Genomic DNA, 15,138 nt, shown 5'->3' with positions numbered 1-15,138 from the left:
TAATTTATTCACTTAATGTAATCATGTATCCACTTAATAGCTCCTGGTACCTGTCTGCATGCTTGAGTACCCACCTTAGATCGCATTGTTCCACTGTGGTGACACTGTGGTGACACTTTGTTTCATACAGTGGGTCAGTGGTTGGTGTCGTGTCGTGGGTGCTCAAGCATGCAGACAGGGTATATTTATGTATATTTATTTTATTGATATATTTATACTACATGTATGTATTATTTTGATGTATTGTATTTATAGTTTGTGAATGATTATTATTTTTTTCATGCACTTTTTGTTAAGAAAGGAGTCCGAGGACAATTTTTGTGTTTTTTATGCATGACAATAAAATGAATTGAATTGAATTGAATTGAATTGTATTTTTTTCTATTCGTCCAATATCCACTTTGTCCAATGTCATTACGTCTATTACCATTTGGCCTAATCGCCAATTGGTCTAATAGCCAATTGGTCTAATAGCCAATTAGTCTAATAACCACTTGGTCCACTCTCATTTCGTCCATGTTCCATTTGGTCTTACTTCAGTTGGTTCGCTATCACTTTGTCTAAACCCATTCGCGGCTAACAATCATTTGGTATCGTTGCCATGGGTCCAATCACCGGTATTTTCTTCAGGACTCGAGTTACATAACTAAACAATTGACGGCAGTGCGAGCCGAAAAAATAGATTTCGGATCTAAGAACAGGACACTCTTTTAATGTTTTGTAAATTGTAAAATGGATGGGTAACTAGGTATCTTCCTACATTAATGTTAATAATGCGAGCAGAAGTTTTTTGATATTCTGATCTGAAACTGGATAATTCAAGCACGTTATAAATATATAGAACAAGCTGCGTATCTCAATAAACTTGAGTGCGCGTTTTTTTTTTAAGATTTAGACCTAGAATTTAGGCGTTTTGAATACATGTTTTAATCATTTTATTTACTGTTTTCCGTTTCACAATGTTGTATAAAATGAACATATCATAAAAATAAAGAATATAACAAAACATAACATGTTATAAAACATAATAAGGCCTATAGGTTTGATAACACAATTTATAACATTTAGCTGCCTTAAATGATTTTTTTTTTGTATTTTAGAGTAAAACGGAGGGGCTGCCGAAAATAAGCAATGCTTGTATGTGAGGCCAGCCCCAAAACAGAGTTTCATTACCTAATTTTACACACATGCATAAATATAACTTCGTATATAATAGTAAAAACAATAATAGTAATAATTATCGATGTACACTTTGCAAAGCAAATCAGAACTGAAAAAGCATACAAATATAAAGCGAGAGCGAAGCGCGGGCTAAAAATACTTCATATTCGAGTCCGAAAAGGGGTAAATTTAAGAACTTAAGAACATCTTTATGAAACACCCACCTGGTGACTTATTGTTTGTTTTTGGGTGGCTGGTCATTAATATTAACTTTAAGCAATGAATCCCAGGACTTACGTCAGCAAGGTTTCCTTCAGCACGGAGGAACTCGAAGATCATGACGAATGGGATCCAGATGATGGACGATGTGATCATCAGCCAGCCAATGATACGACCCCAGGTTGGGTAGGGTCCGTTGTACTCGGGCTCAGACCAGTTCATCCAGTTGAATATTAACACAAACTGGGGGGGGGGGAAATGACAGGTTGAATAAAATACGATAATAATATGTAACATTTATAAAGAGCTTAGTACAATAACTCTAAGCGCTGCATACTATACATATGTATTACCTCGGCCACGAGCCCGACTACCCTGATCAGATGCTCCAGCATTCAAGGAACTCCTTCCTACCAGATACCCATTTACTACACCTTGGTGGATAGTTGCTAATGCGTAGATAAAAGACTTGAGTGCCGCGGTGGGATTCGAACCCTGGCATGATCAGTGTGCCAATGGCAGGGGCTATAGTGAAATGTTGGAATGTTAGGGTGACAACCCATACCAAAGAGGATAATTTCATAAAATATTATTTCTTACCTACAACAGTCGTTTGCTCCTTGCGAAAACTTATTTCAATAATATGAATTGAATAATTGATTAAGATATTATTTTGAAAGCTCTGACTGAATAATCATACCACCCTCATTTTTTTTTTACTGCTGTCAACTATGTGATTTCATGGAGCAGGCCCATAATCAGAGGGGGGGGGGGTCCCTGGGTTCCGCTAAACCCAACTGCTTTCAAACAACAAAAGAAAGAACGAAAATCAAAATGAATGAGAGTAGCAAAGGAATAAAAGAAACAAAAGAAAAGTGAATGAAACTATCCCGTTTTCAAGTCGATATTTTCACTTACCATTGACGAGAACTAATGTTGCTGAAAAATCTATTTTTTTCAAAGGTCCAATCATTTGGATTAACCTTCCTTTATATATAAAAGATAGCCCTTCCCTTTCCGTTTTCAAAAGGAGACTAAAATCATATTAATTGACAATTGCACTACTTAATTCATTATCTATATTACAGGCTTTATCGTTTGTTTACATGTATGTTAGTATTTAGGTTTTTTTTTGTATTTTGTTCTATTGGTGGCAGCGCCAATAAGGCTTCTCTGCCTTCTAAGCTGTCTCCTCGTTTCATGAATTATTTCTATTTCTTGTGCATTCCAATATGTTTGTAAATGTTATTTTTAATATATGAACGAAATAAATGCATATGAATATGAATAAAATATATGCATAAATTATTCTGATTATGATTCAAGTATCATTACTTTGATTCAGTGCAAGTACACTTATACACTCGCGCTCACATTATTTTATTAGTGAGATATATATCCCATTCCTAAATTCCAACTGAAAATCTTTAAAAATATCCACTTTCAGGTCAGTATGGGTATATCAATTATTATTATTATTTTTTTTTTTACTTTGCATTCGCATTAGTTTTTTAGTTATACTAATTCTGACCATAATTACTAGGGGTGCTTAGAATGTCCCATTGTTGGATCTAAAAATTAAAACCTCCTCATTGAGCATTTACTTACCAGAAGAAGTCCTGGGGTGACAGCGCTCCACATAAGAGGCCACCAGTAAAAGAGGAAAAAGTCGACGGTGCCATTGCCAATCATAGTACGGATATCATTGCTGAAACGTTTGACACCATAAAACCAGGACAGACCGATTGTCTCACAGAGGCCAAAGAGGATGAGGGCAAAACCGGCTCCGTACGAGTCCATCAAACTGATCCAGTATGGTCCGGCCTAATGACAGGAGAGAATAAAGTGCTCAAAATAAATGTGGACAAAATTATTTACCTGAAGTTAAAACCTATAAAAGGGGTCTCTACAGGATGTTCATTTCCAAATTGTCGTTGGAGATTTCTTATTTAAGGGAGGTTATAACCGGTAGTATAACCCAAAAAAATCTTAATTTCAAAGCAGGATAATATCAATAACATGGATATATATTTTTATAACGAATGGTGTACATTTATACAAAAAATGTTTGCATTTTGTTGAGTGACTTACACACTAGTTTTTTATGTATCTGAATTAATTAGAGAATATGAACAAAATGTTTGCTTTTGAGACTCAGATACCTCAGTGACACAGGTGAGGCCAAGCAGGTACATGATTGAACAGGCGATCAACATGACAATTGTCTTCTTCTTGCGGAGGGCACCTGGGAACTCGTCAACGATGGCGGTAACCACAGTCTCCATGATGGTGAACTGGGAGTCGAGACCGAGAGTGAGCAACATGAAGAAGAAGAGGATGGCCCAGAGAGGCGAGACAGGCAAGAGGGAGACGGCCTCGGGGTAAGCGATGAAAGCAAGACCAAATCCTGTGCAGAATGACAATACGAACAATAATATTTCACCTCTGGAAACCCATCAACGACATCAAAAGAATTGAAAGGTGTATGCCTTTATCGTTCTGATGTACACCATATTGAAAAGAAAAACATTTCAAAACTTTCAAGTGGTTATAAGCCTACATATGACTAGCAATTAATGATCATCAGTAAAGTGGCAACTTTGAAATTAACAGGATATTATGTTCCTTAACTGTAATCCTACCAGGAATAAAATGTCAGTGATTAATGAGCCAGAAATCAGATAAAATTTACCAGACGATTCATACAGTTTCCAAGGTTAAAGGGATATGGAATATAGACATAGTCGTTGGTATGCTGTAGAGTATCCTAGTACAATGGATTAACTTACAAGAGTATCTAACATGGGTAACAAAAACTGGAAATCTTATAAACAAGAGGGTTCTGTATCAACGATTTGTGTCAGGAGTATCTTTTGTTTAGCAGCAAGGGATATCTTGAAATTGCTTCATCCCTATAACAGAGTGGTGCTACCCCTGTAGGAATGGAGTAACTTATATGAATCTTACAGAGATGTGTATTGAAAATACCCATCCACGAGTTATGGGGAAGCCTATATATCCTGTTCTAAAATAGGGGATATCTGAAGATTGTCACTTTGATAACATAGTGGGGGTAGAATCCTTGCAATCCTTGCCTTGTGTCAAGGCAAGTTTTTTTTTTCACATTTCGCTACCAATAGTATAAAGGGGCCTTTGTATAAACATCAAGAAAAAGTGTTACTTTACAAACGAGAGGGTGCGAAGATTGTCACATTGATTTCTTTTTATAAGGGATTTCATGATTGGTAATGGAAATGCAGAAATTTAAATTTAATTTTTTTTTGTAAACCCTATTTTTTAAAGATCAGAGTACATACATTAATTATCACATGTAAAATGTTGGTGCTACCTGTATTATAATGCCTTTTCTTTTGTGAGGGTACGGGATAATTATTTGAAATAAAAACGGAAAGAATACAGTATTAAGTTGTGATCCACTACAAGGTTAAACGATGGAATTCCGATATTGTTGGTAAGTTTCAGCATGTTTTAAATTTGCATTGTTTCAAAACTCCGTATTATACTTATATCCTAGACGAAAGTGAAATGAAAATGAAATATCAAATATTCGCTCTGATGGTGTTAAATTAGGCTGACATGAAAATACAAAATCGTCGTAACTGCTGCATATTTTTATTAGGTAGATCTGTTTCACGATAATACGATTTATTTCTTAAATTTGTAAAACAGTCTTCTATGGTATACCTGAATCGATAACGTCAGCAACTTCTTTTCCTTGAGCATTTGCCATAAATCCCACGATGGAGAAGATCACAAAACCTGCGAAGATACTGGTCAAGCAGTTCAGGGTTGCTACCAATACAGCATCACTAGAAGAAGAAAACAATCATTCAATGTGAAACATTGGCGTACAGATGGAGGGGGGGGGGCTTGGAAGCGCTTGCCCATCCCCCCAAAAAAAAAATTAATAATGAAAATGAAAATAAAAATAAATAAATGAATATACAGTTGTTGTTTTTTAATTCATCGACCAATAAGAGAAAATGAAAGAAGGAAAGAGAGAAGGGTGAAATATATCATTTTCTGATTATGTCAAATTCTGTCACAAAATAGAATTTTTGTAATAAAAATATTAAAATTTTGTTTGATACGTCATATCTTGCCCCCTACATATTTATGGCTCATTACGCCACTGTTATTAAACTTAGATATCGTTGAACCTGCAAAATATCACTGAAACGCTTGATAAGAATGTGAAAATTCTATTGTTTTTTCTTTCCTTTATCTGGATTTTCATTTTCATTCACCTCTCAATTCCCATGCCTAAGGTCACACCAATAAAACCATATGCCATTCGAATAAATATAATAGCTTTGATCAGTCTTGGATCGGGTTTGGTAGTGTGGCTGTAACATTAACCTGTTTCTTAAACACAAATCCTAGAACTTACAAGTAGCAGTTGTTGTGGAACTTGTTGTAGGATGAGAGGGTGATGAGACCTCCCCAGGCAGCACTGAGAGAGAAGAAGATCTGCACAGCAGCATCAAGCCATACCTATATTAACGAAGAGCAATAGACAAGAGTGGAATTACTCAAAGGACAAAATGGTCATTTGAGCAGTGAAGTATGCTCTAATGAACTTGCGTGTGGTGGTTATAATGAAGTAACAATTGCAACTATGATTCAAACACCTTAGTACTTCTTAACCACAAGACTTGCTTAAATTTTTGCAGCTAATTACAGTGTCAGTGTTACCCCAAAACTACTGTAGTTGCTCCATTATGAGGAATCTATGATCCTTTCTTATTGGAGCCTGGAGAAATAGAAAAGATTTAACCAAGCCATGCAGGAATGCTACCTCACTCTTTACTAATTGCTCTTATGACAATTCAGATTCAGTTTCTTATCATCAACATGTGGCCAGGCAACCTTATATTGAATGGCAATTATTGCAAGGAATCGTGCTCTATTCGTTTCCAATGTAGAGTCATTACTGGAAAGGTTCCCATTCTAGTATTTAAATTGGTTATTAGCAAAAATTAAGAGAAAGAACTTACCTGGGGGTTGCTGAGAGTAGACCACTCAGGAACGATGAAGAAGAGAATACCTTCATAGTACCCAGGTAGAGTCACCCCACGGACCAACAGGATAACCAAAACAACATATGGGAAGGTAGCAGTGAAGTATACCACCTGAATAAATGAGAAATAAATCCGATTATTCAAGAATAGAAAGTATGTATAATCTTCCTCCTCATCACATCATCTTAGTTCTATAGCGTGGAGTAGGAAGTCTCACTTCCAATGTTGCTCTCCACGAGTCTCCAAATTTTGGATGCATTCATCTATTCATATATGTTCTATTGCACAAAGGTGCTTTCAGGAAGCTCTCCATGTTCTGATTATGGTTGAAGATGAAAAATGTGCAGATTCGCTTCCAGTTATATTTGAGAAAAAGGATTGACGAAATTCCCTAGACCCTCTCTAACATTTCTTGAAGCACAGTTACTTTTAGGATCGTTCAAGGTCTTCCACTGTCACACATGAAGTGTAAAACAAGAACTGTGGGGGGGGGGGGTTTTACAAAGATATCAGTGTGAATTGCAGTCGAGCTTCAATGCTGACACGTACAGGACATATAAAGAACACTATTGTATAGTGCGCGTGACGTCCTCCAAGTATGATTTGACCAATGCAGTTATGCCTATACCATGCGTAACTAGGAATTTAAGTGTGAATCTAATGGGGTGTTGCAAGAAAATATTTACAATTTCAAATTTTTTCTTGCAAATTTACAGATGATAGATCAATTTTGATCGTAGCAAATTAATTCAAACTTCTTGATTTAAAAAGTAGACTAGAAATTTAGTGCAAATTTGCAATTAATTGAAGACTTATAGCTGATTTCGTGACCCAAAATTGACTTGCAATGATTGCAAGCTTCTTGCAACACTCTATAGGTCACACTTTATTCTATGTGAAAGAGCCCCTGGTAACGATCAGACTTTGAGCTCACCTTTCCAGATGACTTGACACCCTTGACGAGACAGAGGAAGACGATGATCCAGGCAAGGAGGAGGCAAAGAGCTAATTCCCAGCTGACTGTCCCGGTATCACTCATAGTCTCAGATTGACGAAGCACACGCTGCCTGTAAGAAGATGCATATAGGGAATAAATGGAAATAATATTAAGATATGATATGTATTGCAGAAATAATAACATCACGAATGATGGGGGGACGAAATCAGTCCAGCAACCTATCATTTTTCATACTTTTTGTTAAAGAACTGACGTGTACCATCGTTTAGGAGCTTTAGGAGAGACTCGTTTTGAGGCTATATAGATCAAGATCCAGATCCAGAGACGTTAATAGGACTATCAATTGCACTTATGTCATTTTCTACTCTAGTACCAGACTTCCAGTCTTCTGTCTATCAAGCTGATCTGTCTTGCGAGGTGTCTTTTACAAAATGTGTCAGCTATTTTACAGTCTCATGGTAGTATTTCATCAATAGTCCGTTACCCATTAGTGGTGTGATGAGTTTAAAAAAAACTTGAGAGGGTTAAACATGGCGAATGGGGCAAAACTTTGGTCTTTTTATACCGCTTTCAGTAACTCGCTGGTCCAGACAAGGCCTGGGCTAATTCGTAAATTATTTTGTTTTTTAATGGCGTGTTCTAAAAAAGCCCGCGCCATGCCAGAGCTATTTTGGTGCTGCTTTTATCAGCACCAGTCCAGCGCCATCATAAAAGTAGCTTAAAAAGTTGCGCGGATCTGCTACAGTTCCTGAACGCTTGTAGTGTGGACCATTTTAAATGGTATGGAATGAAATCTATTTTTTTTTAAAGATGTGATATACTTACTCCCAGTACTCCTCACTTGGTCGGGTTCGATCATCTGCCAGGGGATCGGTATATCCCGTTATATCAAAATCAGGAGCAGATCCAGCTATGTTGTATTCGGACATCTCAACAGAGGTAAGGTCGGAGATGTTAACACAAGACCCATTATTGATGATGATCTGCATTCGCAAAAGAAATAGATCAAAGGATTATCGAATCAAGTCTTCTTTTTCCGTTGGACTCAATGAGGTCATAATGTTTCTTGCATTTTTAGTGGGTGATTTTTGAAGATTTCAAAGAGAGCGGTCCGGGAATGTCCAAAGAGACATAAATTCTCATGATACAAATCTTGTTTAGTTCAAGAGACAACTGCATGAATTTACTGAATGGTAGAAGTAAATCTTAAACTATTGGGGATGCTGTATAATGATCTAAGAAGCGATGGTTGCGGACCGTAAGTAATCGTTGAGTATGTACTAAGGCTCAAACTAGTTAAAAACCATTGACGTTGGCCAGAAGCTTTAATTACTAATACAGCTTAAGATATATTATATTAATCAATGAGTTTCATGCCACTGTTTATGTTATAACTACTTGGAAAATAACATTACTTCATCATTGTTTTAGAAATTGGGATGAATGCCAATCAGAATTTCAGGTTTCCGTATCATTACGAACTTCGGATTATGGTAACTTTCTCTTTATGGTAGCTACCATGGTTATTGCAGTACAGCCAATTAAAATTCAATGTTCAAAATGATATTGCACAGCCAATCAAAATGCAATGTTTCCATGCTAGTCTCCATAATAGCATAGTTGCCATAATGGGAGTATTCAGAAGAAAAAAAAAGGGTTTTTCATCGACTATTAAATTCTGATATTGTTGCATCTTGACCGAGAGCAAGTCAATCCCGTTGCACCAACTCTTACTTACCGTCGATGAATATGTACTGTTTTCAACACAATCCGTATAAATACTACTGCAATACACGGTGTTCCAATCCCTGTCACAGTGGCTCCACGGGAGGTCGCTTGTGAAGGAAGCAAACATGTAGTAGATGGTGTACATGATGATGACATTGTAGTAGATACCGACGTAGGCTGAGGCAATTACCATACCGTATCCAACACCTGACCAAGCAAGAGTCATACAAAGGTAGGGGGAGAGGGAGGAAAGATGGAGAGAGGGAAAGTGGAATAAAACAGTTAAAAGAAATACAGACGAGAGGGGAAAACAGAGAGAGAGAGAGATAAGTTTTTACAACAGCTACATCATAATTTGTTCAGAAGTTTGTCCTTGCTTACTAATGTTTCGTGTTTACGAGTTAAATAACTAAAATGATTGCTTTAGAGAAAGAGGGGATCGAGAGAGAGAGAGGGAGAGAAAGGGGGAAGCAAGAGCTTTTTTGGAGGCGCCAATTCATATTACACATCTACGGCGAAAAGCACCAACTAATATATGGCGCATGGTTGTAAAGAATGACGACTTGCAATCATTTCCATATTCTATCGGTTGTTTGGCTCATATCACTCCCAAACACTACCGTGTCCTGCTGCCCCACTTTGCTTGAATGATTATTAAAGTGGACACAATGCTCCTTGTATTCAGACCAAGGCGGTACCACTCTGTGGTCACACTATTTTACGAAACAGACGCCAAATCGAGCGACGGTGTGTCAATGGAAATATCATAATAGATCTGGGCCCCGTTGCATAAAAGTTACTATTGTGGTAACTTTGACATTCAATGGTAACTACCATGGTAACGTTGATCAACAGCCAATCAGAATCAAGAATTCCATGCAAGTTACCATTGCATGGCATAGTTACCATAATAGTGTATTTTATGCAACGGGGCCCCTGGTCGTTCTTCAGTTTGTTTCGTCGAAGTGAATGTGGCATTGCATTAATGAGCCTAGTATAATCATTCCGACAAATACCTAATCCAAGATTATAAAATGTGTTACAGATTCATAATCTATTAGAACGATTAACATGTGCGATTATGTTCTACAGATACCCCCACCACCCCATCCTTGCTCATACATTGTAAATGTTCATAAATTTCTTCTTTGTCTTAGTAAAATACAGGTGATCTGTTGAAAAATTTTCACACAGACCAGCACCGAGATTACCTGTTGTTTTGATGAAACACATGGAATACATGTCAATCATCAGAAGATAGAAACATGTTGTAACATGATATAAATATATCTAGCTTGTATATAAAAAGTTAAACCTGACCGGCTTGAAAATTGATATATGACAGTTTTGGATAGTTAATTTGTTCCTTGGTCCGATAAATCTTTTTTTTTTTTCTGAGAAGTACCGGTTATTCCGTGGGCGTGACTTTCAAATTATGTTGAGTATTATGTGCCCAATACGTAGAAGTATGGAAGATTATGGGAGCCTGCATGTAACCGGGTACAAAGAGGATTCGGTTGAATAACTTCGAATGAAGTTCGCATTCTGGTTTCGAAATATTTTCATCCAGATTTCTGATTCATTGTGAAATATTTTTTATTGTATAAGTCGTCGCAGCTGACTGCTTCACAATAACACCGATTGTCAGGGTAGCCTTGTATGATATTTGAAGTACGGTTTTGTGTAAAAACACTTGCTTTTTAGGAAACCGTGTGAAAATGCGATTTTGTACTGTATGTGTAAATACTTATCGAGTGATATGAATCTTGGGCTTAGTAAAATGAAATGAGAAGTGAATGTTGTCTTAAAATGTACTTTACTGTCAACTGGAACTAAAGTAGGCATGAATGACAACTTTGCCATCAATACAATCACGTCGGAATAAAAGTAGCATTGGGTAAACGCAGTTCAACAAGTCCGATTGAGATGTTTGCGCTTGTGTGTGTGTGTGTGTAGGATGGAGGGCGGCTGTGAGGCGAGGGTGTGCGTGGGTGCGTGTATATTAATTGGGGTGCTTGAGAGTGCGGGTGTATGTTTGTGTGATGGAGTGTGCGAGCGTTAAAAATGTTGAAAAAGTTGGGCATACGTGTGTGTGGGAAAGAGGGGGAGGATGAGGATTTTAAAAATGTAGGCTACGTGTGGGGGTAAGCGTGTGTTTATTTGCGTGTTAGTTATTGTGTGTGAGAGGGAAAGCAAGTGTGCGTGAAAGGGTGAGTACGGGGTGTGCATGTATGTATTCTGTCTTGTTTAATAAACTTTTCAAAATTAATCTTTACCTTTATAACTCACACCCTGTCTCTCCGAAGTTCTTTTTCGACCCCCCCCCCCCCCCTCTCTATCTCTCTTTCACAACACACAAACACACACCCTACATTTATTCATCTTTACTTGTCCCTTCTATTCCCTCTTTCTGGTCACAATACTGTAATCTTTCACAGTCTAACACGGTCTATCAATCATACGAATAACATTGCCATAGTTTAGAATAACGGTTCAGAAATGTTTTCCTTTTAGCTTTTTAATAACATCTTCACAATTTCAAATTGTTTTGAATTTTTTAAATTAGTATGTGCCATCAATCCATGTTTTAGTTTTTGTTGGGACATATTTCCTGCCGAAATTTACCTTGATTTAGCAACCAGATCGAACGATGAGAAAAGATATTTCATTGACAATATACGCTTAAATCATACACTATATAATATTAAAAAACTTGTGTTTATTAAGATTTCACTATTAATTTCTGAAACCCACTTTCATCAACCATTTTGTTTATAACTTTATACAACCCTAACAAGAGAAAAAAGTGAGCATTAAAGTGGGTACTTTATATTAAAGTGTTATAATTCACCAGAAACATGTGCAGTTACATTTACTCAATTGGGATAATTAACTTTGCCCCATTCTAACATATTGTTAGGATTTAAATTTGTTATAACAGGCCGGGATTGCCTATGGAGTTTTGTATAGGACCAATATATCTTGATACAGTAACAACATTTTGCTTGCACCAGATGAACACAAGATATTCCGTTTTAAATAGGACTACCCAAATACCTTTTTTGGCACATAAAGTTACCTTTGCTTCGGATCGATATAAAAGTGGGCCGTTCCTCTGTAAATAATATTTATTATCATTTTCATACATAGAATTTTCACGCAGCACGCTTGGTTTGCTGCAAGCAAATGTTGAAATCGAGTGAACAAATCTCTATTGTGTGTCCTAGGAGGTATTTTTGATTAAATTAAGAGTAAATCATATATCGTGGCTGCATGGGCTGATACAACATCGTATCTCAAAATCTGAATATTATGATGACGGCTCAGAATAAGCTAGATTTTGGTAGAAATGGGTAGCAACCTTCATTTGCCTCGAAAGGGTTCTTTATATGAGAGTGCCACCATTGCTATATTTTTATATAAAATACTGCCTTTTCTCGGCTGCCCTCATTTTTTTTTTAGATTTGAGATAAGATTTTTTTTATCAGGCCAGCCACGATTTGTTTCGTTGTATATCACGATAGGTTTTACCGCCATACCGATATAAAATGATCAACCGTGGGTCCTCCTTTAGGTCTGTGCTGTAAATAAGTGTTTAGGGTTTGGGAAGAGAGTGATGAGGATGAGTATGCGATGTGTGACGTCAAAATCATTTAATCCAGCGATTAACGTGTGTACTAAATTTCAAAAGGAAATTCTCAAAAGGAAATTCACAAAAGCGTAATTCGATGATGAATGCTAGCAGATCTGAAAGTTAGAAAATTATCCAAAAGCTTTACCTCGGTTAGTATGATACGAGTCCTTTTTTCCGACATATTTCCAAGATACGTTAACAAATGATACTGTCTTTAAATCTAAATCAGCCAAAGTACAGTTGATTATGAATATTTCTAAATTCCAATCTCCTAGAAGCTGACTCTGAACACAGAAACGTTTTGCCCACTTAGTGAGTTTTTTTTTAATTCCCACATTTACATTTTGCACGACGAATGATAAATTCAAAACGCGAGGATGATACGACCCTCGGCCAACTTCAAAACGAATTTACCGTCCAACCATTAAAATGTCTACTCAGTAAAAGACATCTAGATGTTGAATTTTTCTGGTCGATTCGTTTGCACTTTAGCACACGAATGTTTATGTAGTCGCATAAAAGAAAACATATACAACTACTTTGTACAGCGAATGGGAAAAGGAACTGGTATATTTATGTATTTTTTTTTCATGTCAGTCGAGTGCGAGATGGCTGATTTTTTATTGATTTTTTTTCTGGAAAAGAAAACCCTGGGACCGTTCTAGTGGGAATTGAAATTAAACGTTCTATTTAACATAAATCAAAATTTAAAAGCATCGTTTTCCTCTTCATCGAATGAGAAGCACGCATTTAGGGACTTTTATTTGATTTCTAGACGAGTATTTAATCGCATTTCAGCAAATAATTTGTCCTGAACTCAATAGTACAACAGAGTGCTTAAAACCTGTACACTAACTTACTATTCGTATAAAATTATCAATGATAAATATCTAATTCCATTTGCAGCGATATCCAACTCGCAACTATAATTAAGAACTGAAAATTTATAGCGTTATTTGGAAAGGGCCGCGGATTGCCACAGTTTATAGATAACTTGTGCTTTTAATGTCAAACTTCATTTTGTTCACTCTCAGAAATTTTTAACCAACCTACATGGGTACGAATATGAAACTAGCAACTGTTGGTTAAAACACAATTGTATGCGGAATGAATTGGATATATTTTTACCTGTAGGTCAGTTGATATTCATATCTTAACTATTTTTTTCGGTTTGTTAAAAAAATCTGAGTGCAGAATTTGATATTATTCAAAGATTGGATTTAGCTTAATGAAAATGAGTAACTAAATAGGCCTACCATTTTCAGTGACTCGTGATTTTTTGGTCCGCATCACAAGCGTTCGGTAACCATAGCAGAGTCGCGCTACTTATTACGCTACTTTTATAATGGCACTGATCTGGGGCCCGTTTCATTAAGAGTTACAACTGTTGTAACTTTGTCATTATGGCAACTACCACGGTAACCTTGATTTTCATTGGCTGCTAAGCCCTGTTGCCATGGTAGTTGCCATAATGGCAAAGTTACAACAGTTGTAACTCTTTATGAAACGGACCCCTGGTGCTGATAGTAGGTACATGCTAATATATAAGCAGCACTATAATCATGATAATAGCCCGGGCCTGGCGCGGGCTATTTTATCCTGCGCCATTCATAAACTAAAAAATTTACGACTTGGGATGGGCCTGGTCTGGACCAGCGAGTTACTGAAAGCGGTATAACTTTTTTGGGGAAATACTGTTTTGTGAAATTACATTATTAAGACGTTTAAGCAATCTCGTGTGACGATTCAATTGTATTTTATCCTTCGGTGTTGAAATCAACACCGTGTCCATGCTTACTGTTAATTAGCATAAATCAGGCAGATGTATCCAATTATTGACGTAAACCATAAGTACCCTTTTAATTGTACCTGTCAGGTAAAACAAAAATACCTTCATTTGTAAATGTATCTCAGATATTGGATTCATATATTCAGGTGGGTCTACTATTCCTCAAAAGAGTGGAATGATGAAGCCTCGATAATAATCAGGAATCATGCCCCAAAATCGTTTTTGTATTTAGGACAGAAAAAAAATAGCACGTTTACTCTATAGATTGTACGAGAAGTCATACTTTCCCAATTTTCGAGTAATGCGATCTCTGCTAAAATAGGGGCGCGGCCGATATTTGACATCCTTTAGATATAAAACCAACTCAAACGCTTTTTTCTTTCAAACACATTATAAGCACCTGTGACAAAGGATTACTCATGTACTCCGTGAAAGCAAGAATCTCAATACACACCCAAAACCACACAATAGCCCCAATATTAATAGCATTGAGCAGAAATAACGAAGTAAACAAAAAGAATGCGATCTTTCATCGTAAGGTTTATGTTTTCGCGATCGAAATGCATGTATTTACTTTATATCTAAATAACCCAAAGACGAACAGTCG

General features: G+C 36.7%; 1 protein-coding gene across 1 annotated transcript in view; it reads right to left on the bottom strand.

Annotated features, from left to right (window-relative positions):
• The window catches only part of LOC129277837 (sodium- and chloride-dependent neutral and basic amino acid transporter B(0+)-like), a 31,669-nt gene that overhangs the window by 2,846 nt on the left and 13,685 nt on the right, over positions 1 to 15,138 (bottom strand). The window contains exons 4-12 of the mRNA XM_054914013.2: positions 9,119 to 9,315; positions 8,206 to 8,363; positions 7,357 to 7,489; positions 6,399 to 6,533; positions 5,792 to 5,895; positions 5,086 to 5,210; positions 3,543 to 3,787; positions 2,989 to 3,204; positions 1,459 to 1,623 (exon numbers count right to left, since the gene is read on the bottom strand). Of these exons, the coding sequence (XP_054769988.2) occupies positions 1,459 to 1,623; positions 2,989 to 3,204; positions 3,543 to 3,787; positions 5,086 to 5,210; positions 5,792 to 5,895; positions 6,399 to 6,533; positions 7,357 to 7,489; positions 8,206 to 8,363; positions 9,119 to 9,315 (1,478 nt within the window). The remainder of the gene's footprint in view (positions 1 to 1,458; positions 1,624 to 2,988; positions 3,205 to 3,542; positions 3,788 to 5,085; positions 5,211 to 5,791; positions 5,896 to 6,398; positions 6,534 to 7,356; positions 7,490 to 8,205; positions 8,364 to 9,118; positions 9,316 to 15,138) is intronic.

The sequence above is a fragment of the Lytechinus pictus genome, chromosome 15, assembly GCF_037042905.1.
Source record: "Lytechinus pictus isolate F3 Inbred chromosome 15, Lp3.0, whole genome shotgun sequence".
In the NCBI taxonomy this organism is placed as follows: Eukaryota; Metazoa; Echinodermata; class Echinoidea; order Temnopleuroida; family Toxopneustidae; genus Lytechinus; species Lytechinus pictus.
Note: the sequence above shows the minus strand (reverse complement) of the source record. Positions and strands in the feature narration are given on the sequence as shown.